Source organism: Triplophysa rosa, linkage group LG15 (genome assembly GCF_024868665.1).
Source record: "Triplophysa rosa linkage group LG15, Trosa_1v2, whole genome shotgun sequence".
NCBI classification, from domain to species: domain Eukaryota; kingdom Metazoa; phylum Chordata; class Actinopteri; order Cypriniformes; family Nemacheilidae; genus Triplophysa; species Triplophysa rosa.
In genome coordinates, this window is record NC_079904.1 from 14,930,675 (window position 1) to 14,957,644 (window position 26,970).

At 38.5% G+C, this 26,970-nt stretch overlaps 2 protein-coding genes across 2 annotated transcripts in view; both read right to left on the reverse strand.

Annotated features, from left to right (window-relative positions):
• The window catches only part of pinx1 (PIN2 (TERF1) interacting telomerase inhibitor 1), a 21,882-nt gene extending 5,072 nt beyond the window's left edge, over positions 1-16,810 (reverse strand). The window contains exons 1-6 of the mRNA XM_057353694.1: positions 16,737-16,810; positions 16,243-16,352; positions 15,634-15,726; positions 14,729-14,810; positions 14,185-14,274; positions 8,396-8,481 (exon numbers count right to left, since the gene is read on the reverse strand). Of these exons, the coding sequence (XP_057209677.1) occupies positions 8,396-8,481; positions 14,185-14,274; positions 14,729-14,810; positions 15,634-15,726; positions 16,243-16,352; positions 16,737-16,755 (480 nt within the window). The 5' untranslated portion in view covers positions 16,756-16,810. The remainder of the gene's footprint in view (positions 1-8,395; positions 8,482-14,184; positions 14,275-14,728; positions 14,811-15,633; positions 15,727-16,242; positions 16,353-16,736) is intronic.
• A 3,892-nt stretch (positions 16,811-20,702) lies between these two features.
• On the reverse strand, positions 20,703-25,979 carry tdh (L-threonine dehydrogenase). The gene is made up of 9 exons (XM_057352767.1): positions 25,845-25,979; positions 24,335-24,533; positions 24,123-24,165; positions 23,941-24,011; positions 22,913-23,062; positions 22,663-22,835; positions 22,400-22,490; positions 21,870-22,139; positions 20,703-21,778 (listed from the first exon to the last, which is right to left on the reverse strand). Exons 2-9 carry the CDS (start codon positions 24,522-24,524, stop codon positions 21,639-21,641), a joined length of 1,128 nt encoding a protein of 375 aa, XP_057208750.1. The 5' UTR covers positions 24,525-24,533; positions 25,845-25,979; the 3' UTR covers positions 20,703-21,638.
• Between the last annotated feature and the right edge of the window lie 991 nt (positions 25,980-26,970).

A 26,970-nucleotide genomic window follows, 5' to 3' on the forward strand; every position in this document is an offset into this window, starting at 1 on the left:
GGGGGGGTATGGGGTTAGGATTGGGGGGGACTAGGGGGTTGGGTGGGGGGGATTATATTTGGGGGTGTAAATGCTGACACATATTTCCTTTTGAAGGGGAACTACTCTTTTAATGATGTTTATATACATGACAAGCAGGGTAAGCAAAGTCAGTACAGACAACCCTGGCTTCGTAAATATTTCACCTGTTTTGTAAGATACTTAAAATCGTCTTTCATCTCATATTTCTGCATTGCTGTACTTTAATCTGATCTTTCTCAGACACTTATCAGATCTCCAAATAACGTCAGTTGAGCTTATCCGGGACGTCTTTTACCCGGACTTCAACTGCAGAAAACAACACCAGCGCTGGAGTTAACCGATCAATCAGGGAAAGAAAATCTAGAAATCATCAATAATGTTTTTTTATTGTTATTCCCCAACATATACGGCTGGAAGCATTGACGATAATTTGCTCCTTTGAGGTTTCCCAAGGTAAACTATATTCTAAACGAAATATACCATCCCATTACGCTCACAGGCCGATAAACATTATTGAGACGATATTGGGAAGAGGGCTGATTGTGCGAGTGCATTTTCATTGTCCTGCCACTATTATAAATTTGGTGGTGGCCTGGGCTTATGGATCGAGACCCAGACTACCCAGCTGTCTCTCCCTGATGAGGAGAAAGGACCCGCCGCACCATCCTTCATACCATTCATGTGGGCGGACAGCGAAACAGGTGGCACCCACGCACTACGCTGCTTTGCATGGTTTAATGAGCATTTTAACATGTATCGTAATATAAGACATTACGTGATCATAATGCAATGAAATGGAACAAAGCAAACGGACCAAATACATGCCATAACTTGATTAGGTATGTTTAGCATTATTGTCTTTGGTTGGGAGGGCCCAACAATTTTAGTAAATTTTGTGCAAAACTAACAGAGAACTAACAGAGGTGTAAAATTATGTCAAGAGAAAGCTTTGGGGGGAAAAAACGTCATGTACCCACAAACCTTTATCACTATTGATTTTCAAAAACTGTTATTGGAAAAGAAAAACTTGGACCATTTCTGCAAAATGTGTAATTTTGCATTGAATTTTTTTTAGTGTTTTTTAGCATGTTCGTGTTAACTATACCTTTAAATTATAAATTACTATGTGTAAATAAATCCATGGCAGTAAATGTATATGTTTTTTATTTATTATTATTGTCAATTATTATTAGGATTAATTATTCTTAATAATTTTATTATTATTATTATTATTATTATTATTATTAGGCAGTAAATCAGAGTTGGAAAAAAGGAAACATAATGTTTGGTATATTTAGTATGTCCATATATATTTATAATAATTTTCTTTATTATTATTATTATTGACTTGCTACAACGTTTGTCATGAGATAAAAAAAAACACAGCATGCCATAAGAAATTTATATACTGGAACAAAGGAATTCATGGGGAGAAAACATCAATTACACTGAAGAGTGGAAAATGAAGAGCTATCTGAATAACAAAGACCTACAAGGAACGCAAATGGTAGCAGTGATGCAGATCTCTCCACCAACCCCAGACTTCATTACTTATCACGAGTAACAAATGGCGACAACGCTTTGCATAGGGCATCATCACTAAACTATGCTTGCTTTACAATGTAAAGTGCTTGCCTCTCTGTGCCCTCCGAGGAGCCGATGTGTCAGCCCTAAGATGGAGGACGCACCATTTATTCTCTGCCCTGCTGTGATTTATTAGATTAAACCAGCGGTGATTAAATGCAAGCCGGGCCCGTGAAAACAGTGGTGGCGGCGGCTCTTAAGAGCATCAGGCGGTTAGTTTCCTCTGTTCGTACTGTAATCACCATGCCGGGGCAGTCCTGCCTAGCCAATAATGACTGCGGACGTTGGCCATTTCGGTTACCTATTTTTGTTAATGCCGTTTTTATTTTCGCTACTAATTTGTACGTGTCAGCCGGGCTGGTATGGGCTTCAAGCCAGTTGCCAGAGGGTATGTAGCGAGCAGTCATTTCAGGCCCATTCGTTATTATTCTGTAGCGGCAGCAACGCAACCTGTCAACAGCGCGAGGGAGGCCGTGCTTTTGTTTGAGGCAATTAGATGTTATCTGAGAACATATCAGTGCAGCCCGACTTAAAAACAAACATGTCTTTGAACGCCGGAGCAAAGGCGTTGGTTACTGCAATAGTCGAAGTTAAAACATGCTGGACTACATGGTCGCAACGTGCCAGTTTGCTCTGCAGTCTGGTCCTGACCAAGCACAAATCTCAGCTGGTCATAACAGTCTTAAATAAGCTTTGTGGAACTTACGACGTAATAAACTTGAAATACAAAAACGTAATGGTTTTTAATGTTTTTATGAAACTGTGATACTGCTATAGAAGCTTCATTGGTTTGCTGGCAAATCTGAAGCTCACGTTTTGCATCATCAGCAGCATTTCAGTCCACTGAGCCCCACCCACCTTCCGTCTCCCATGCGACCAATGGTGGCGCTGCCTCTCGCCCCATTCACCTCGTCTGCCAAATGGTGGAGCCTCACTTTCTGATTTGATGAGGTGGTGGCGTTGGGGGAACGGGCGAGTCAAGTGGCCAGCAATCTTTCATGAAGACGGGCGTGGGCTGAATCAGAACAGCTACAGGTACCACCCTCTAGTCGGAAGCTTTGTGTTCGAGCCCATGTGGGAGTGGGAGAGGGCACGGGGGGTCACGCCAACCCCTGGAATCAAGGCGAGAGGAGATGCCCGACCGCCTGACAGGAACCAGGGAGACAACCACAAGAGCCAAACGGTCTCAATGCTTTAGTATCGAAATCCACAATCTACAATCCTGTTTTATCAAAGACTGTATGTTGGTGGACTGAATATAAACTGCCCTATCCTTACAAATCAAAACGGAATCGGACAGTATTGATTACTTAAAAGAATAGTTCACCCCAAAATATGAATTCACCCTCATCTCATTAAAAACCTTTATATGACTATATTTTGAGAAATGTCTGTCAATCGAGAAATTAAGTGGTTTTGTTCATACAACGTTTTCAGACATTGATTGTCCAATGTTATTTTGTTACCAACATTCTTCAAAATATCTTATTTTGGGTTTAAATAAGTAGTTCACTTCAAAATCTGCCACCATTGACTTTCCATGGTAATTTTCAAAATTTGGGACAAATGACTAATCCTTTAAGGTCTTTTTGTGAAAGTTATACAGATTTGGCATGACATGAGGGTGAGTAAACACATTTTTATTTTTGGGTGAACTATCCTCTTAAATACGAGAAAGAACAAAAACGAGAAGCAGAAGGACATTAGTTAGACCCCGTTTAACACCGGAGCTAAAGTAAATAAATGGGTTTTACCAAATGGATGAATCGAAACTGAATTCTAAAATGAAGGTTAAATATTCTTTTTAGATGCATTTTCAAGCAGAAATTTCAGCAAGATGTAATAAATAAGCTATTTTAGCCTAAAATTCATTAATGCACTAATACAGATATAAAGAGAAATAAATCAAATCAATCATAACATATAACGGGCACGACTTGAAATGTAAATGAATTGCATGCAAGCAAAAAACGGTTGCAAATTGAAAATCTGGGGCACAATATTGAAACAAAACACCTGATGTGCACATTATGCTGAATAGGCAATATTTATGGAAGAATGTAAGTGGGCAGAGCACATCAAACAATTGTTTGAAACGTTCCACACATACAGATGGAGTTTCACACCAAATATATACGCATAGGCCTTGGCGATCCACCATTGACGCAAAGAGCAGTGGTAAAAAATGACTAAGTTTCACTGATGTATGAAGCAGGCGGGAATCCATTTATCAGCGGGCCCTCAGCGGTCGCCTGCTCGGGTCCCTCAAGTCACAGGCCGCGACGCTCCCCTTTTGACTGATTAATTAGCCAATCACAGGACATTTTTCACCAGCAGCAGGAGGGTTTATTACAGCTAATGCTGGGGCCTCGCAAACCGAGCCGCGTTCGAGCAAACTCGGCTCTTTCCTTTGGGCCTGCCACAGTGGAGGGGGCTACAGAGGGGCCGAGGGAGATAAATCACACCCACTCCTCTCATGACTACTACCCTACAGCCTAACTAAGGCCCACGAGAAGAGAACGAGCCAACGAGAGAGATAGGCAGAAAAAGAAAAGAGACATCAAGAATAAATACTGAAAGCTAAGAATACTAAAAGTTCAAACACGGCACGAGGAAGGAACTGTTGCGTAAAAAATCTGCAAACGCTGATCACAGACATCACACTTCCAGCCACTCAGATGTTCCCACAGTCTGTTGGAAGAGTGAAAGGAGGTGATGGATGACAGGCTGACCTCCAGGCGGTGATCTCCTTGGACACCGCTGCCTCTCCGCCAAGACAATCGTTATAGTGTCCATCATAATCTTTCAAACTCTGTGTGTGCAACAAAATAGGAAATAATGCCAGATTATGATGGAGAAAGATTAAACGATTTGGTCTCCTTTCCATTTTGTTTCTACATTTTGAAACAAATAAACAAGTGTAATTCCAATAAGGGCGTGCAAAAAGTGTGCATGTTCAAAACTGACTCATTTAAACTAGTTGACAGTCAGTTTTAGGCTGATTTTGGGGTCACCTCCCGTTCATGTTTCTTCAGGGTCTTTTACACAAACTGCATTCTTGCGTAAAAGAACAGCTAGTCGGATGTGATAACAAAACTTTGTAAAATATCTCAAATATTTGACTTGACATGTCAATTTGAAGGCAATGGTCATTCAACAAAACAATAAATAGTGAAAATATTAAAAGACGACACCGTTGTGAGCCATTTCTAAATTCACATTAAATCAAAAATCATAGCTCAAAACGTTACAAAAAAACCACACGCATACTTTCCATAACAGCTCTTTAAATCAAGGTAATGAGATGTCTGCTGGGAAGGGGTGTCTTGAAACCCCTCCGGTTCATGTGTGTGTCAGAGAACACTGTGACAGGAGATAAGGGACTAGCAGGAAACTCTGAGAGAAAGAAGGAAAACCCCTGGTGCGGGAGGTGGGGAAGAGAGAGAGAGAGAGAGAGAGAGAGAGAGAGAGAGAGAGCGGTCGGCCAAGACAGGGCAGCAGACCCAACCGCCCAGCCTCCGAGATTGCCACTTGCCACAATTATGATTTGAGAATGACACAATCTTTGATGTCACCAACTAACATCACACTAGACTAGTTAGGGCACACATATGTATGGAATGGGCATAATGACATCTTAAAAGCCTTAGACTAAAGTTTTAACCATTCAATGGCCGTCAGACGTCAAGGCATCATGTTGTCATGAACCCAGGATGCACCTATGAACCAAGTAAAAAAAAAGTCTTCCATTGCCTATATCGCAGGCACACAATACGCACACAAACAAACGCCCCCTCACTGCCTTCCTATGCAGGCCTAAATGCCCCTCTTATACAGGGCTTGCCACCAGCCCTGCGTCGCACGGCCTCCTGGGATGCCATTGTGAGCCTGTTCAGATTGGTTTTCAATCCGGTCAATGAAGTCCCTCCAGAGCAGGACAATAACAAACTGCAACAAAACGATTAGCAGAAGAAAAAAAAGAAAAATAACACACTGCCGGCAGTTCCAATTTTAAGCAAAGCATGAAGCGCTGCTATTGTGTTGCGGCTGCTTTTCTGTAAATGGGTTGTTCAGCAGGGCTAAAGATTCAGGGCTTCAGACCCCGCAGCACATGAGTAGCTGTAAATGGAACTGCTATGTCACAAACAACCGAGGCAAATATTGTCACAAGTAGGGGCAGGTACACTGGTAAATAAAGGTCACATACATATATATATATAAAATCTTACAGTTGTGCTCAAGTACTTCCGGCATGAGGACTATCTTATATTGCTAATGTTAAAGACTTAAAAATATTTTTTCCATTTTATGTTCTAGAAGTGGAACAAAGACATCAGAATAATTCTCCTTGACATCATTTTAATAATGTTCATATAACATTCGCATTCAGACGATTCATTTCTTTCATTTACTTTACACCAGTGGTTCTCAAACTGGGGGCCGTGGCCTCCTGGGGGGCCCCAGGATGGTTCCAGGGGGTCCACAGATTTTGTGGCATTTTAGAAATATAGATATCTATCATACATTTTGTGCAATCAAACATCAGAAAAACAACGCCACCAACCAAAAGAATTGATGTTTTAGCATTGTTTAACTGAATATTTTCTTGGTTTAATTAAAATTTTAAGTTTAAGATTACAAGTCTTTATTTGGGGGGCCGCAAAGCAATGCACTCTACACAAAGGGCGCCTTACAACAAAAACGTTTGAGAAACACTGCTTTACACCATAACCCATCAGCATGTAGCACAAATTCTGACAATATCTGTGAGCTCATTTATGTGCGATGTCATACACAGTGGCGCTTAGCAACTAGATCACTAAAACCAAAACACACCTAGTCATGAAGAGACACATCTGTGCAAGTACCTGTTTGATGTGTTTGTTGTCAAACACACAGTGCGCTGGAAAATTTAATTACAGTTCTTATGAGGTAGTGCTGTGTCGATTCTCCAAACACTTCTTGTTTTTCACAACGTATTGCCGAGCATAACCGTTTCATACATAAATTATGATAACCTCAGTCATGGCTAGTTTCGTTTGCGTTTTTATTGCTTTTAGGGAATGAAAAACTGATTTAAAGTGAAAATGAAAATCCTGTCATCATTTACTCACCCTCGAGTTGCTTCAAATCTGTATAAATGTCTTTGTTCTGAGGAACACAGAGAAAGATATGTGGAAGATTGCTTTTAACCGAAAAGTTCTTGGCCACCACTGACTACCGGTAGGAAAAATTACAATGGTATTCAAAAGTGCCCTAAACCTGTTTGCATTTCTACATTTTTCAAAATATCTTCACTTGAGATAAACAGAACAAAAAAATGTATAAAGCAATTTTTCCTAGTCAATTGCGGCCAAGAACTGTTCGGTTACAAGCATTCTTCGAAATATCTTTCTCTGTCTTCATCAGAACAAAGACATCTTCAGGGTGAGAAAATAAAGTCAGAATTTTCATTTTTGGGTGAAATGTCCCTTTAACCATTCTTAAGCACAAATTACTAGGTGTAGAAATAATACATAATGCCAAATTCAGAAGGACCGCAAACGTAAACATTCACACTAAACATGCTGGTGGAACCACCTTCGAATGGTGTGAAAGCTGCTAACAACTATTAGAGCCAGGTAAGCCAAAAACTCCTAAATAATCTCACAAAACTTCAAAACCAAGTCTCTAAGATTTCAGGGGATTATGGGCAATTCTGTTTTTGACTGACTTCACTGCTTCCTGCACCCGGTATAGGATGATGGAGGATAAATGTACTTTGATCGTGCCCACTGGCACACCATCAGAAATACTCAACCTGATCTGACCGCAGTGGTGGCTCACTATAGGGTGAAAGCGCAGGGAGGGTACAAATCTGTTAAGGGGATTTACACGGTATCCCAGCCTACAGTGACTCGTGTGTGGAGTCAGACTGCATGCTATGACACGGCTGATTATCAGGCTGCTGCGTGCAGGTCACGTGACATCAGAGGTCAGCGGTGAGCACAGCGGAGGGCTTAAATGTATGGTGTAGGGGTAACCAGTGAGCGGCTTTTCCCATCTCCGTTTTTTTCTCAAGTTTTATGTGGCAGCTAAAGGCTAAATACACTACTACAAGACTTTTGCTCAGATTTTGCCCAGATTTTCAGTCTGGACTTGTTGCAGAAAGTCTGCAGATTTCATCAGTCAGTGTGTTTCTTGCTGAAACTTTCAAAAAGTCTGCAAGTGTATGATGTCTAGTTTTTAAAAAATCTGTTCAGATATTAAAAGTCTTGTAGTGTATTCCAGCCATAAATTGACGTTTGAATGAAGATTTTGTGTTAAATGGATAGTTCACCCAAAAATGAAAATTTTCAATGGCGGGCAAAATCTGTCTGGTTATAAGCATTCTTCCAAATATCTTTCTCTGTGTTCATCAGACCTAATAAATTTATACAGATTTGGAACAACTCGAAAGTGAGTAATTTATGACAGAATTACAATTTTTGGGTGAAGTATCCCTTTAAAGTGATAGTTCACCCAAAAATAAAAATTCTGTCATCATTTCCTCACCCTCTTGTCATTTCAAACCTGTATGACTTTCTTTCTTCCGCAGAACACAAAAGAAGATATTTTGAAGAAAGTTGTTAACTGACCCCGGGTTCTTCAAAATATCTTCTTTTGTGTTGTGCGGAAGAAAGTCAAAAAGGTTTGAAATGACTAGAGGGTGAGGAAATGATGACAGAATTTTTATTTCTGAACTATCACTTTAAATGTTAAGAATATATCAGTGCAATACCACACCAACAGAGATGGTTACACTGCTTACCTCAGCTTTGTCTTTTGCTTTGCGTTTCGATCTTTTCCCAAAAATACAAGCCAGGTCAGTTTCACTGCGGTTGGAAAGGTCCTTTCCTGTGGGAAAAGGTTAAAAACATAGAACTTTTAATAGATCTGACATTACACCACACCACACAATAGAACATTTATATAAACACATATTACAGATCTGACTTTAATCTCACTTTTATCCTTCATTACACAATGTACATGGGCGTCCCCGCCTCACAACTCCCGTTTCATTTTTACTGTTTCTATATTAAGTTTAACATGCTGAATACAAAAATCACGTTAAATATTCTTTTTACCATCAACAGTACTCACAAAAAAATATTTTCACACATTTATACATTTCTGTATTATTACTCATACGCAGAAATTACAAGGTACTGGCATAACATTGAGCACAAAACAATAGTTTAACATAACAGTTACTAAAAATGAGTCGTTCAAATCTTCAGAAGCGTACATTTGATCGTTTTTGTGTTTTATGACTAATACTGTCCTCATTAACCAAGTTCCAGACGTAGTCACCCATCATCGCTTCATCCCACCTTCCCTGTGCTACAGAAATTTCTAGAATTATATATATATCATATCATAATTAATGATATAAACTCAAAAAGACACTTCAGCTAAATATACACCAAAACATTGATGCTACATGATAATAAATATGACCACAATAATTAGCACCACAGAATTGCACAAGAACTATAAAAATGTCAGGCGAAACAAAAATTTGTTACACTGTGTTATCATCTGCCGACTATTGAGTCAAACAAATGATTCCCAATACATGTTTAAGACATTCATCGATAGCGCCTGCTGCACAACAAACTTTTCGATATTAAATGGGATGCGTGTTTGTTATGCGTTTCGCAAACTTTTGTAAAGATGAAAAGGAACCACTTCCGGTCGCGATCTGTCGACAAACGAATATTTTTTTAGCGCCATTAAACTAGGTACAATTATTGATTAAAACACACAGAGGTCCCGGGACGGTTTTGAACTCCTGCCGAGAGAAAAGGTTGAGAGGTAACAGAGGGCAAGTTGCGTGGATGCAGGGATGAAACGGCCGAGGAAAAACAAACGGTACATGGGCGGCCCCGCCTCACACCTCCCGTTTTCCAGCAGCTCAAAGGCTCCAGAGGAGCGCCTGGGCGCCCGTCTCGGCCTCAAGTCCTGTTCGTCCAGCTGCATCCTCTTCCTCAGAGCGGCTCCTGATAACGCTCGCTTATTTATTGCTCTAGGGTCTTTTTCAATGTGGCTTTCAAAGGAGAGACCTTGCCTTCAAGTAACTAAAGTATCCTGCAGGCAGTCAAAACAAAAGGCCGGGGTGCACAAGTTTTTCACTGATCACAGTGGACATCAAGTGGAGCCTACGAATGATCTCTTCACATTTGACACTGCCATCTACCAACCAACAGGCAGTGCTGTAGTCCTTGAGTCCGGATTCGAGACTTTGTCTGTGGTCTCGGACTTGGACTCGTTGGTATCTGCACTCGGACTCGGTCATTGGACTCGCCAAATGTTCTAGTTGGTCTCGACCAAGTCCGATGATATTTTCTCCTTCCAAAAAAAAACATTGATGAATTGTTTGCTTTAGTTGGACTCTTGACTTTCATTAAGTTAATTCTCTTTCCTCTTTGAGAGGGTCACTTTTTGTGATGGGTGTCAAGCTGTAAAAAAAGATGATAAATAATACTAAATGAAATTAGACTAAATGACTGATTTGAGTGTTCTGGTTCACAACGCTAAGATACTGTGCCAAATTAAACTGTTACTGTGATACTGTGCCTCAACAATTGTATTTTAGCACAGTTATAACAGACAAGGAAAGTTAAGACACAAGAATCAAGAACCCAACTAAAGAAAATACTGATCGCAATAATGATGTTTGTTGAAACTTCTACATTCTTTCAACATTAATTGCGGTGGCAAAAGTGATGTTGATTCAGTGAAGTTATCACTGACAAGTCAACAAGCTGAGAATGGGAACATTTTCCACTGGCAGCCCAGAATGTGATTGTTACACTACAATAAAAAGACTGGAAAATCTGAAGTTACACTTCGGCTTTATGTGACACTGGTGAAATTTCTATACGTAACGTATAGTAAATAAAATGACCTAATTTGATCCGCTTTTTCATCATTATAAATAAAGTATGTGGTCTTGATTTTTTGAAGAGGATTCTGTTTTCTGTCTGTCTGGACCGTCTCCTTTTGACTCGGTCTTGACTAGTCCTGGTCTTGGACTTGTCTTGGGCTCGACAAACGTGGACTTGACTACAGCCCTGCCAACAGGGGCTGTAAATACAAGTGCCACAGACCTTTAAACACAGAGCTGTTCAAAACTGACAGTCATTGCTTATGAACAAGTGGTTATGAAACACCGCAAGGTCACCGTAAAGATGGCAACGAATGTGACGAAACTCTGCCCAAACCAGATTACCAATCACAGCAGCTTTCTCGGATCGACTTGCTAAGCTGACAGGCGAAATGCTAACTGACTGCCTCACAAGACACCTGGATAACTTCTAAGCTTTTCGGTTAGCAAGAACAAAAAGTGACAAGAAAGTCAGTCAGATCGGTAAATGGAGTCAAAGCAGGAAATAGAAATCAAATATTATACGTGCTAGTTTTGTCTCTCAGGAAGACATCAGGTTAATTATTCAACAATCTGTAAAACAGCTTGACCCATTCAGGCACACTCATGATGAAGTGCTTGCAGTTCAACACATATCAAAAAAATACTGGATCAGTTGATAAATGGGCAGCAAATTAAATCTGGGTTACTGGTTTACACTGCTTGTGCCCAAGATGGGCATCGGAGACGCTGGTGCCTTTCTCTTGGTTTTAAAACCATCAATCTTGGAAATAAGCTGCCTCACGTTTACTGCCGTCCTGTGTAGTCCAAAAAGATAAATCCAAAAATGTTCATTTTGGATACACATACTTTTCCCTTCCATTTACGACTATACAGATTTTAGAACACTAACAATTTGGTCGGAACTATAAAATACCTCAAAAAGAAAAAAAGAAAGGATGTACTGTACAGTAGTGCCCTGTCCAAAAGTAGGTAAACAAATTATGTTTGAGATTCTTTAATCTGCTCTGCACACTCTGGGAGTTCTGTCAACCAACCTCAGGTGCATTCTGGGATACCTATAAGTAGTTTAAGAGTTTCAATGCATGTTGGGTACTTGCTGGACTTCTAATCAATTTATTTTATTAACATTTTCTTTTACATGTAGGCTACAAAACTAATTTCAAACATTTAAAGGGATAGTTCGCCTAAAAATTTTAATTCTGTAATTTATTCACTCTCGTGTAATTTATGTCATCTGTGGAAAACAAAACAAAAAACATACAATGGGAGCCAATATTGTTTGATTACCAACGTTCTTTTGTGTCCTTTAAAGGGATAGTTCACTCAAAAATGAAATTCGGTCATCATTTACTCACCTTCAAGTTGTTCCAAACCTGTATACATTTATTTCTTCTGTTGAGCACAAAGGAATTTGGAAGCATGTTAGCAATTTTCAGTTCTTGGACATCATTGACTACCATAGTAGGAAACATTAAAATGGTAGTTCAAGGTGCCCCAGAACTGTTTGCTTTCCTAATTTTTCAAAATACCCCATTTTGTGTTCAACAGAACAAAAAATAGACTCAATATTTTTTCTGGTAATGATCTCAGAAGTGAAAATTGCTAACATTCTTCCAAATATCTTTCTGTGTGTTCAACAAAACCAATAAATGTAAACAGATCTGAAACAACTTGAGGGTGAGTATAAGATGACATAGTTCGCCCAAATATGAAAATGAAAAAAATCTCTTTAAGCATAAGCTTTCCTACTGAGAGATTTAGCTGTCAAACTTACAGAGTTAAAAAAAAAACTTTTAAACATAAAAAACTGCTAAATCCATTACAGGCCTTAGCCTGGCAACGGCTTCGGTGGGGCGTACTCATGAAACGTACAAAAGGTGAGGCTTTCGGTCAGAGCAACTAATATCAGCAAAAGGTGATCCAATCGACAAAGCCGCCCCAGGGGACATGGGCGGAATCTTGATGCAACGACACAACCAGTCAACTGGCATGACAACAAAGCGCAAGTACATTAACAGTTGTAACAACTAATGTCATGTTTGACATATTTTCAAGACGGTTACACGGCTTAATTCCATTTTCAGATGCGGCAACGTAAGCCTTCAGAAGATTAGTCAGACTTTGGATCACATTACAGAGATCAAATGTTAAAAGAGCACAGAGTCTTCCGACAATTCACAATTACAATAAATCAAAATTAAAATGAATTTAGCTTTTTTTTAAACACTTGATGGTCTTAAGGATCAAGTTTTTACAATGTCATGTCAATCAAACCACGAGCAGAATCTTCCATTAATAAGCTTGAGTGATGCTTTTTCAACCCAGGAAGACATAAAAAGTGATTTATTGAGACAGAGGGCAACATACAACCAAACATAGTTGAGCTGAGGTCACTGACATGGGTTAATAAGGTTGTCCAATTACCAAAGAGGTGGCGGTGAGATTTTGCGGTCTGGACACTAGACACATCCACGCACCCGTATGCAGCGAGAATTGCATTTCTTGTGGTTAAAGGTTTAGAAACAAAAAAAGAGAAGACAGACGACAACAACGTTGTTTTGGATGCTGTGTTATCTCTTGAACACATCGGGTGCTGAGTGAAGCCATTTTGAGAAGTAAATGCATTGGCTTGTGCTCCTCACAGGAAACAGGAAGTTGAGCTTAGGAACGGTATGCTATGCTGTCCTCTCAGGTGATAAGAGACGAAGGGTTTTTTCCCCACATTCCTGGCATTTTTATAAACAACCATCATGGAAAATGAACAATCTACAATATCATCAACAGTCAGACTGAAGACTTGAGGTCTAATAGATTTCCCAACAAACATCATGTTGCACTGATTTCCATGCTGGGAAAGAAAGGGCGATATACAACAAAACTTTCTGTCAAAACGAACCGTCAGATCAAACTCAGGACCCCTTTGGTATAGCGGGTTATTTGTTCAGGTTTGTGACTCACATGTCGACAAACAAGCCAAAAGCTTGCTTTACGAGTGACTCCCTGTTGTTGGGGCGGCTCAGACTCCTGGTTAAGCTGACCGAACGTTTTTATCATGTTGATCTACTGCAGCAGTGACCCATGAGCTGCTGGTACATACGCCAAAGCATACAACGTTCAGTTAGTGAACACAGGAAGTTATGGACCAGGACCAACCGGGAGTTCATTTATAAAGGAAATTTAAAAATACTCAAGTAGAAAAAAAAATGTTGTCCATTAAAAGTGCTGTTAAAATTATGCAAAAAACGGCCACAATACTTATTATGACAATATGTTCTTTTTGAGCGTTAAGATTTTAATTTTAAAACAATTAGATTTAAGAAAAATGTCATTTTAAAACATTATTAGATCAAAAAAATGATCGTCTCGTTTATACATATATATTATTTAATTTTATTGTTTTTTCTGCTGAAACTATTATTACCATAACGCGTCCCAATTTGTTCCAAAGTGCACTGTATGTTGTAATGTAAGAAAACCATGTTTGATTTCTTGAAACCAAGATTTTGTGAGAATCACCCAATGTGATGGCGAAAAATATAGGCCAACATATAATATGTAAAGTTGTTATAACTTTATAAAAAATAATTAATTGTTTTTTTATTCTTGAGTATGGTTATCTATGTAGCACAGTGGAAGATTCTCAAGAAAGAACACTGTGAACTCACCCTTGGTGAATTTCATGTAATGGACCCTTTTTTTGGATGTCTTGGATTTTTCTTCCAAACTGAAATTCTGGGATTGTTCTTCCGTGGCCTCTGAAAGTACACAAAGATATGAAAATAAGAAATTATTTAGCAAAAAAACATTGCAAAATATTAACCATAATAACGAACTCATAATTATTATGTATTCATTTCTTTACACTATGTCAGCAGCCGCAGAGTGAGTAAATAATATAATGCAGTTAGCAACTACACAAGACATTTCAGTTCATGCCGTTCTAAATTATCTATTTATATTAAAAACAGTGCACTCTGGTAAAATATGTTTAATAGTAGAGTTTAATTACGGACAACTAAAACATCACTAACTAACAGCATTCAACAACACTGACTAAAGAGCACGTTTCATGTCATTCCACCATAAATGTCGCTACAGCACCACCTAGTGAACATTATACGAATTAAAACGTTCAAAAGCCGCAATATCTGAAACAATATGTGAATATTGATGCTATAAGGAAATATGGATTAATAAAAATCTGCTTACTTTCAGTGTTGTTCTGTCCATGACAGCTGTTAAGATCAGCAAGGAGCTGGTTAAAGTCATCCTGATGGGCAATCCAGTTGTCCTGGAAACACAAACACCATAATTTTAGTGCTGTGCAAAAATATCGATACGTGTTAACTATCACAATATATTTTTTTCAATAGTGTATCGATAATTTTTTTTCATATACATACTGTCAAAATTAAGTGGAAGCGAGCATGGCGAAAAATATAAGAACGCTTGGAGCTCTCAGAGCTGATGTGTGGGTGTGCTTTGGTTTTCAAAATAAGTCATGGAGTTTGTAGGCTTCGCAAGTCATGACACAAGTCACTTGGCTACTGCAGTGCATTAGACAAAACGTTTATTAAGAAAAGTAACAATGACATTTATTGTGCTTTCACGGATGTGACACCAGCACATTTACAGCACGGATGAACCAGAGGTTTTATTCTGCCCATGTTCATTGTTTTAACTATAATGCACCGCAACAGCCAAATGACTTGTGTGAGCCACCTTATTCCCCTGTGCTACCCACTTGAGGGGCGCAATCCACAGTTTGAGAACCCAAACCTCTGATCTAAGGTCCATGCATCACACATCATGGCCACTCTGCAGAGGTAAGGGATGTTTTTACACTTATCCTTACAGAAAACCCCAGCTGGTGCACAGCATGTTGTATTTCTAGTTCTACTTTTTACATTTTCTATTTAAAGTATTGCAATATATCGCAAATGTGTATCGTATCGAAATACATAGCAATATATTGTATCGTGACCCATCTATCGTGATAATGATATGTATCGTATCGAGAGGCACTTGCCAATACACAGCCCAACATAATTTGAGACTAGATTAGCCTAGAACAAAATACAGTAGATCAGAAAGAAATATGAATGGTTCCTCACCTCATTGCTAATTGAAGTGCCCAAACCCTGGGTGTTGTTTTTAACTTTAACCTTTATGTGTTCTGTAGACCCCTGTTGACTTTTGCCAAGACCCTGCCAGGCAAAAAACAGACAGGGCACATAAAATATTAAAATGACACTAAGAAAACTTTCACTTTTCTTAAATGGTAAGTAACGCCTTTTTTAATTAGTGACAATTACTGAAATTGATTTAATGACTTTTTATAATATATAAACCCAAATGGATATTAAAACTAAATGACAGTTCTAAAATAATAATAAAAATAATTATAATAAAAAAATACCATTTATTATTCTGAATAATAATTCTGCATAATAAAAGTTATGTTGTAAAAATATATTTTAAATTATCTGAAGAATAAACTGTTGCCATGTCTAATTCATGTGCATCCTTAGAAATTAGTAGTAAGGGCTTCCACTAGGTACCAGTGTTGTGCCACTGTGCCTGTCACTGGCACAACATTAACCGTTTCTCAAATTATTTAAACTACATTTTCACTATTTGTAGACTCTTCCTAACTAGATTACATATGTGGGTATGTTTATTGCCAGGAAAGAGACAATAAGTTTCTGACTTCAGTCTGTTACCTTTCCTTTGGACCACCCCATGCGTTCCAGCATCTTCTGCCCAAATTTCGACTCATCGTTACTCCATGCACTGTTCCTGGGGTCCACAGACCACTTCTGTTTACGACGAGCTAAAGAAATATCAAGTTACTCAAATAAATGTGTATTCAACTCATGTCATTTCAGGCCTGCACTCATAACGCTTCTATTTTAATGTTACGTTTTCGTAGCACATCATAAGTGTGTTGCCTCAATAAGGTACGATATAAATAAGTAAAAGTGTAGAGTAAAAAACAGTAAACAATCTGACAGCAAATAATTTCTCTTGATATTTAAATCCCTTGACGGCAGCATGTTAGCAACCATGCTAAGCAGCTCATACAAGAACCCTACGACTTCAGATATTAACTATTAATGGGTTTCTAAATATTCCAATAGCCAGTGTGTTCAAAAATCGAATATATAAGGCGATATATAAATGTGTCTTAAAAATACACTTTAAAATGTAAACTTACGTTCGGCAAGCATGGACATTTTAAGGGGTCCTCGAACACATGGAGAAAAAGGAAGTAAGGCTGTTCTTTTGTGCCTGATTAAAATAAACGTGAACGTATAATGTTACAAACATTTCAAAAGTCTTCTATATAATGATAACAACAATTTATTAAAAATATAAAAAGCAATTAATGTAAATTTGTTTTAACAAATAAAATGATTGACGTAAATAAGGGGATTTGCAATACTCTTTGGGATATGTTTGTTTTGTAACAGCAGATGGCGTACGTGTACTTCTTCCCAAAATAATTTAGTACAAACGCAAACTACTAGTAATAACAATATATACTAATAATTCACATATTAATAACAATTATTACATTTAAAATTAATGGTTACAATTGTTGTGAAACCATGTAAATACTTTTTTTCTAAATAAGAGTGGTGGCTTTTATATGTCAAAACAATAATAGCAACTGGTGGAAAATATTGTTCAATATTGTTTCATTACATACTAAACTTTTACAAAAACGTTTTTGACATTGTAGTGCTCTCTCTCTCTCTCTCTCTCTCTCTCTCTCTCTCTCTCTCTCTCTCTCTCTCTCTCTCTCTCTCTCTCTCTCTCTCTCTCTCTCTCTCTCTCGTTCTGTCTGTGTCCTGAGCTTCAGTGCAGGTGTCACCTTGAGCATTAAATGTTTTGTAAGGACGTTATGGTAAGACGGCCCGGTTGCATAAAGCACCTTAAGTGTAATTTTCCCTTAAGTGTGTCCTTAAGTATACCTTAAGTTTTACTTAAGTTATTCTCCTATTGTCTTTGGTAAAGGGAAATCACCCCTTAAGTGTCATAAGGGAAAAACTTAAGGTTCTTTATGCAACCTGGCCAAGAATGGCTTTGCCCAGCTTCTCAATTCAAATCAGATTTACCCCTTGGTGACCTGTCTGCAATGAATAGAATAAAAGTAGTAATACTCTCATTTTAAACAGTCGGTCTACCACGCCTTATATTGTTGCGCTATAAGAGGTAACTAAGCGGTGATTATGTAGCTTTCACATAAATGTATTATCATTCAGCTACATCTTTGATTCTTGCTGACCGGTGCTAAAATAAAAGGGTCTGTGACCCCATTTTGGACAAAACACGCTCCAGTCGTATGTCATTGTGGAGGTGAACGCTGAGCTTTAGTAAGAGGTTGAAGAGTTTATCTGCTGTCTGCAGTGATATACAGTGAGGGAAGAAGAGCCAGAGTGATTAATAATACTCTATCTCGAGCTAGCTGCTAAAGTTTTATTGAATTCCCATTTAAGTCATTGATCCAGCACTACACTAGAGGTCAACATGTCACAGATGTGAATGCCATCGGTATTCACGCAGATATGTAGAAATATACATACCAGAAGATGCCGAAAAATATAAACTTTATTTTTGGTTAAAGGACAAACACAGTGCATAGAACTTATGGAAGTCCATTTATGGGTTGTAGAGGATAGTTGCTATATGTTCTCATAGGAACAGGCTTCTACGTGACAGCTGCAGAGTCTCTCTTTAAGAAACTCACCAGACGTGTTTATACTCACCCCTTCACACAGTACAGTTCTGCCAGATTTGATATTCAATATCTATACAGGGAGGAGGGGGTTGAAAAGCATGTTGACATTCGCCTGCCTCTCTTATTGGTCAAGAAGTGCACACGTTGGAAGGTGTGTCAATGCAACGAATGCTTACATAACACGACACTCCCTACCACAGAGTTCAAAGAAAGTCATCTCTTGTTCTAAAGCAGTGAGACCTTCAGCTTCAGCACTCAGTTCTTAGAAAAAAGGGGGCAAGTGAGAAGAGCTCATACAGGCATAATGGATGGGCATGCAAATGAGTGTTATGCAATGTTTTGCAATTACATTTTGCATGCTATGGAAAAGATTTTAGATCAATCCCAGACAATTATTGTATATTATCCCGGACGTTAGAACACTACCTGTTGAAATGTCCTACATCACAATGATTAAGCATTTCATTTTTTTATATCGAAAGCTAATCATTCATTTCACCCCTGAGGTAACATAGGCCTGCCATTGTCAAACAGCGAGCTGTCAAAATCAAGCAGAGCTTTACACAGTCAGTGAGGCGTGAGTGTGTGAAATTCTTGGTTTCATTACAGTAGCTGTCCTGGATGATTAATGACTCCTCACACAAACTAAAATGGCTTTCTATTGATTGGGTTTGTGATTAAATGCAAACCTCACCCCCACCACCAAAAAAGATTTAAAGGGGTCATATGACAGGGCTAAAAGAATATTATCGTTTGTTTTAGATGTAATGCAATGTGTATACACGATTTAAGGTTAAAAACGCTGTATTTTCCACATACAGTGCATGTTTGTATCTCCTCTTTGCCCCGCCTCTCTGAAACGCGCAGATTTTTTACGAAGCTCATCGCTCTGAAAAGCGAGGTGTGCTATGATTGGCCAGTTCACCAGTGCGTAGTGATTGGTCGAATACTGCAAGCGTGTGACGGAAATGTAACGCCTCTTACCATATTTGGAACATCAGGTTCCAAAGCAATTGTACTGACAGGTACGCCCACCTTACTTGAGTATACATTTGGGCGGTCTTAGTCAAATCATACCACGAACTGAAGTAGATTTGTGGGGGTGTGGTTACACGAGGCGTTTCAGGCAGGTCAGGGTGAGCATTCGCTTTTAGATAGAGTGCATCTTTTGTTCCGACACTCATTTTCGCAATTTTACGTGTCTAATACATGCATGGGCAACTTATAACACACCAAAGACACAGAAAAACACGTATTCGTGCCATATGACCCCTTTAAGGCAATGTGATGTCACAACCAGACTTATAAAATGATGGAAATCACCCGTCATTATGCAACAGTAGCATTGCAACAGAGGAAAATTTCAGATGTGACATAAGTTACAAATACAAAATGATTTAGCTACAGTAACTATCATGTGAAAAGATAGTTTTGGGGGAAAAAATGATTGTGATTGGTTTGTCATTTTTGTGTTGTAAACTGGTTTAGGTCACACCATTGCATTATATCACATTAAGCAACTGTAGAGACAAACAACGTTATTTGTGTCAACTGATCGCACAATCACATGTTGCATGAGATAGAATTTCTCCCATGGTTAAAATCAGCCTCAAATAAAACCTGGATGTTGGATAAAGCATGACTCTCATGTTACAGGTGGCAAAGAGGCGCTCAGTTTTTCTTTTGCCAAGCGCCCTGAACACCCATACACTGTGCGGTTTATATCTGTTTTTTAGAGAAATAGATCTTGCTTTAGCATGTCCTAAAGTCTTTTTACAAATCATGTGTTAAATAGTTTAACCTATTTCCAGTTTGGTAAGTTAAACTTGTTGCCCTACTTTTGGAAGGACTAGTCTTTTGTTAGTACTTACAGCACTATGCCAACAAATTACATAACCTGCTTTGTATTTTAGAAATCTAAGTAATGCGAAAATAGAGACTTATTTAGATACCATTGTTGCTGGAGAGCCATTAACGTGGCTCGTCACCAACCAAAACATGCTTAAGGGATAAATGCAGATAAAGCAAATTACCCTCAAATTGATATCCAAGAAGGATAACAGTTACTATAGTAGTTATGTTAATGCATTGTAATTGCTTTGATCAGAATTGACAAGAATGCAAAGTGCTCATTTGCATTATGTTCTAGAGTGAATTTAGCATTTTGAGAGGCACAGATAAGCAAGAGAAAAAAATGCAATGTGCCTTGTAAACTACTCAAGAAGCCAAGACAGACATGCACCCTTTGACTAATGATTCCACGAATTTGTCATTTTAAAATTTTTACTTACTGTACACTGCCACGACCTTGTAATTTTTTTTAAATACACAAATATTTTTAATATACATTTTATTTTTTTCTCTAACATAATATTTCTAGCTGTTCCATCAGTTCTTTTTAACTCCAAATTTCAAAGAAACTCAAAAAGACACTTCAAAATAATTGAAATAAAAAAGCTTTATTGACACAAGTTTTGTGATCAGAAGAACAAAAGATGTGGATGCAAAGCTTAATTAAAAAAATAATAATTTAAAGTTTTCCCACTTTCCCCTTCACACGGGATAATATATTCACTGTGGGCAAGTTTATGGGCAAACGCAAAAAACCTGCATTTGACAAAACGTGATCTTGTTGACGTATACTGCAATAATGCAGAGCAAGACTGACTATTGCTGGAGTTTATTTTATTTGCTTGTGAGCAGACTGATATTGATCACTTCATTTATCAAGACCACCCTTTTACTTCCCAGAGGACCTACTGTACACATTTAGGTCCCACGATCCTGTTTAATCAAGAATGTATTTGACCATTTACTTTAGAATGTGAATACACTTTTAAGTTTTAACTCAAGTTATTTCACTGTAACTTATTTCAACTACTCATCATAAACCCATCAGGAACATGACCATTAACCTCTTGCCTTATATCAACACTGCGCTCCTCAGAAATGGTACAGTAAAGCAATTTCTCTTGAACAGAAAAAAAGAACCTAGAAAATCTTTATATCAGAATAGAGCTTGGGAACAAGTTTAAGAGCTGCCACATTCATTTTGGGATTTTGGTTTGTTTTGCCTTAAGACAGGCAAAATGATCCCTCTATCACTAAATGTAGAGTACAAAAGGATCACGTAGGTTTGATCTTTTTCACCAGTCAACTTTTGAGAGATCTGTGGATCACTGATAAAAGCCCCCGTGGAGGGTATTCTGACGTGACCAAGAAAAAGAGAGACCCAACCCTTTTGGATAATCTACAACTATACGCTATCATGTGCTAGCCCAAAAGGCAAATAACTATTTACATCTCATGGATCTCTCTTCTCTGTAGCTATCAATCTTTGTGATATGTACAATTTTTCAGTGTCCAACATCAAACTCAGCTGGCTTGGGCGATTCGAGAGTCTGAACCGATGAAGTTGAACATCGTTTGGACCAGCTCTGGCAGGTCGTAGTCGTGCTTCCAACCCCAGTCGTTGCGGGCATTGATGTCGTCAAAATTCATGGGCCAGCTGTCAGCTAAAGAGACAAAACCAAGAACTCAGGTTGTGTTCAGTCAAGGATAAGACAAAATGAATGTAGACATGTGGTGGAATGTATAGAAACATACCTATGGCCTGTCGCACGTGGTCGATATTATATGTGACCTGCAGGTCAGGCAGCTGTTTTTGGACCTCCACGGCGAGTTCCTCGGGAGTGAAGCTCATGGCGTTGATGTTGTAGGTACGCATACTGAGTGTTTCTGCAGGGGCCTCCATCACCTCCAGCGTGGCCCGCAGACAATCATCGATGTACATCATGGGTAGCTGTGTGTCTGGCTTTAGGTTGCACTCAAACTTGCCGCTCTTGACGGCGTCATGGAAAATCTGCACGGCGTAGTCTGGAAACAACAAAGAGAATGACTCAGTTTTTTGTCCAGCAGTCCGGTCTAAAACATTTTTTGCTGTAGCAACATGTCCTGTTACAACATGAGTAAGATTTATGGAGTAGTGGTGTGGCACAAATGCCAAGGTTAGTATTGGTTACATTTTTAACTTTCGATGTTTCCGATATGTTCTTCATTTAATTTAGCAAAATAGATTCAGTGTTGTTGTTTCATTTCAACTACTGATAAAACCGAAGACACAGAGTGAGCCGTACCTGTTGTGCCACCGCCGGGCTGAGAGTCTGCGGAGATGATGCCAGGGTACCGCAGGCAGCGAAAGTCAAGGCCGTAGCGGTGGTGATAGTACTGTAGAATAGGAAAACAGGTTAAGGTTCATTCTCATGAATTATTCTGAGTGAAAGTCGCATGTTCCTGTAGCTCACATGGGACACATGAACTGAAAACAACGTATTCCCATTGTCACTATGAATAAAATACAAATAAAAGCCAAAATGCAAAAGGGTGACCTACGGCTTACCTCCCCCATTAGCTCAGCATGGACTTTGGAGACACCGTAAATCGTTCGTGGTCTCTGCACGCAGAGGTCTGGAGTGGGATTCCGAGGTGAAGTTGGTCCAAAGGCACCAATGGTGCTGGGGACAAAGAGCCGAAGCCCATGTTCTGCAGCAATGTCTAGGATGTTGTGTAGGCCTAGAAAAATATTATATGAGATGAGTCATGGAAACAGATCTCAATTTGCATACAATTATCATGAGAGGTTAAGGTACCTGTGATGTTGACTGCTCGAGCCAGTGGAACGTTAGCTTCCCCGACAGCACTCAGAAGGGCGCTGTAATGCACCAACCAAGTGATCCTGTTATTTACCACAATCTCTCGCAAGTTCTTGTAGTCCAGAATGTCAGAGTAGATAAAGGGGCCTGTGAATGATACATATTAATCCTCAAATCAGCTTACACTTGATCCATAACTAACTGACACAATTATTTTCATCTTCACTCTTATATCAGAACTGTGCTAGAAATGCACAGTGCACCTGTTCTAAACAACAGTTGAGAAAAAGGTTTAGTTAAAGGGATGGGACACCCAAAAATCTAAATTCTTTCAATTCATGATTTATTCACCCTCATGTCATTTCAGATTATTTTCTTCTGAACGTTGCTAACCAGACAACTTTGGCAAAAAACATACTTTTCTCTTCTGATCTAAAATATCTTTACGTAATTAAATGATCTTTTTTGGCTCACAATAGAACAAAAAGAAAACACCCTGTCAAAATGATGTAGTTAATTATTATTACAAAGAATAATAATAACAATAATAATAATTATTATTAAATAATAACAATTACTGACGATATTAAAGGTAGCAAAATTATATTACAGACAGTATTAAAATTACAATACAAAATATTAGTGCTGTCAAACTATTAATTGCGATTAATCACATCCAAAATAATTGGTTACGTGTGGTGTCGTGTACTGTACACATTCATTTTGTATTTATATAAACACAAAAACATACACATACATGTGTATATATACAGTATATTAAGATGTATTTATTTATATTTATCAATAATTGAAATTATATATGAATATTTATTCATTGTTATATTTTTCTTAAATATATACATGTGTGTGTATGTATTTATAAATACAAAATGAATATGCACAGTACACAGACATATATTATGTAAACACAAACTTTTATTCTGGATGCGATTAATCGTGATTAACAGTCCTATAAAACGTATTTAAAAAGTACATTTTCCATATGAAAGGGATGGGAGACTCACCGCTGTGAAAGACATTGCTTGGTGGCTTTCTGATGTCGGAGAGGATCACATTGTTTTTTCCAAATCGCTTCCTGTAAAACCGGTAAGTCACGTTAAAAATTATGTAACAACTTTTGGTAAAAAGGTTATACTTTTACCTATAATACTAAAAACGAATGCAATTATTCATGTCCTATGCTTACCTCAGAAGTTTAGCAAGCCCAACCCCTAGTTGCCCAAGGCCACCTAAGAAAACGAGACAAATCCAGACACATGAATGATATAATATTATGACAAAACACACAAGGAATGTGATCTTGCACCACCCCTTTTTAAAATTGCGCTAAAACATGTAATACAGGGCACTGGATAGGTCAATTTCGTAACAGTGAAAGTACCCAGGTGTTGGTCATACCAGTGATAAGAACTTTGGGGTGGGCAGTCTCCGAGAAGGACACAGAGTGAAAGCTGGCATCAGATCCAGAGGTGACCTGACGAGGGGAAAAGCTGATGTTGCGTACCGCCACAGCCAGAGGTTGGCATCCACACGCAGGGGCCAGCAGGGCCTGCTTCACCACCTTACTCAGGACTCTGACAACTGGCATACTAGTTATCTGCAAAATATAAGATTGACAGGCATAGAGTCAACATCACATGTAATAGGGGAAACCTATAATGGCATTATGTCACTTCTCTATTCTCATACACAACTCATCAGGCAGATTTTCCTATTCAATTTCACATTAAAACAACAAAACAGTAACGTTAAAGAACGAAAAGTTAGGAAGACGGGAATACTGTCTAATATGAGTTACCCAATAAACCAAACATATTAGATATTCAAGGACAGAGTAAAAATATATATTTAGATTTACACGCGACATATCGAATTAAACATCTAACAAAATGTTCTCTTCATCAAAACTAATCGTACAGTCACGTGGTGCTTAACATAACAGGTGTCCTGAAACGACAGAACGCCTGTTTACGTTTAGACCAACAGGCAAAACACACATCTTTAATGGAATAATCAACTTGTAGTTCGTCTTAAAGTTTATAATTCATCCGAAATCATTAAGTTACACCAAGAAATCTGCAAATGTCTGAGCTGTCAACCCCACCTTGCAGATTTAGTAAATCGAAAGAAAGAGAGAGAAGTGTAATCTGAGAGCATTTATACTGCCCTGCCTTCACAAGCAGCCAATCAGCAGGCGAGATCTATGCGCTGTGCCAACATACAGAACACATCATTCACTCAGTCTCGACCGCTAAAAGTCTTCATTGTGCCACGTTTGTGCAGGCTGTTCTGTAACGTTACGTGTCCCCCTGCTTTCCTTCACAATAACACTACTCACAACCAGACTCTATCAGCTGGTTTGTTCTTGAACTTAAAGGTCAGGGAGGCTGCTGTATAGTTTTGACCAGTATAGTTTACACAAGTAGATCTGCATAAATCTGCAGCGACACTGTGAATAGCGGTTAACGTTATTTGACTCCTGCTGGGAGGAACTTTAAAAACGGCTCCGTGGGAAACGTGATCAAGCTCATGACGACTACACCCGATGAATGAACACCTTCACATATCGGACTGAATGAGCATCATTTTGATACTATTTCACACGGATTTCATGATGCTAAAATCAACGTGACGCAACGAGAAAGCGACAAAAATGAAGAACATCTCTTGGGTTTCATTATACAATACTCCGATATTTAACCGAATCGAGTTCCACAATCCAAGCGTGCTAGAAACTAACATTAAACATTTAGAGGTGAATTTTGTAAAATAAACTACGACATCATGCGGTTTTTATCAATACGAGACAAGATTCAATAGAGGCCACCGGAAACCGTCGTCCAGATGAAATGATGCAGTAATCTTTACAGTAAATACGCATTAATTTCAATACATTAAATTTACTCACCTATAGACACAATATGAATCGGAGATTGTGTGAAAACGCGTTCTCTTGTGCTAATGAGCAGCTTTTTTTGCCGGCTTCTCCTCACTGACGCTTCGTTCAGTATCTTCAGTATTGCATCAGCTTACAGTGGAGGATTTATATCCGCCGGCCAAGAGGCTTTCAAGAGAAGCCGGCGGCGCTCTGATTGGCCAGTGGCGGAGGTGAGGTCCTGACCACGCCCTCTTGACGTCTGTGAAACATGACGACTGAGAGGGTCTCTTCAGGGTGCACATGTTCAACCCCCTGTCAACGAACGCAGTCTGTTTAACAGTCAAACGGGGACTGTATGTTTAATTCAAATAAATGGGTTGGGACTGGGAGTAAGACAGCCAGGCTGTGTACATGTGGTAAAACATTTTTTATTAGAATAATTCATGGACCTTGTTTCAGCCTAAAAGGACATCAAGGGTAACTAAAACAACAACAACAACACACAATGTTAGAGTTCTATCTGTCTGTCTGTCTGTCTGTCACAACTGTTTATCCGAAACATCTTGCTATTAAAATATTAAAAAGTGTAACTTTGGACACAATTAAAAAGTCCATTCCAATAATTTATGAATAATACAAGAAATAAATGTAGCTACAAAAATGCTATTTAACAGATGCCACATTAAAGAGGTTTAGTGTTTTGTTAATGTTGCAATATTTTTCTCTACTTAGTTTGATTTGTGCTTATTTATAATAAGTGACACAATGTCTATGCTATTGTGTTGCACGTAAATGTTAACTACACTGCAAAAAAAAACGTTATTTTTTGTCTGGTTTTCTTGTACAAATATCTTAAAATTCAGAAGATACAATTAAATGACATGAGAAGCAAAATAGTAAAATGAAAAGAAATGAATCTATTTCGCAGTGTAGCAAACAAGTAAATAATACACGATTGATACAAATCTGCCATGGCTCTTGCTCTGTGCTGCTAGCTAGTAAATAAATATTTCACCAATTGTAATAAACATGAGTTAAACAGTCCCATTGAGAATTAAGTTATAATAAGTAATGCTGGTTCTTATATTTCAAAACAACTTAAACAGCATTAGCCTCTCTGCTACACGTGAGATTTGTGCCAGGAATCTTGAGAAGC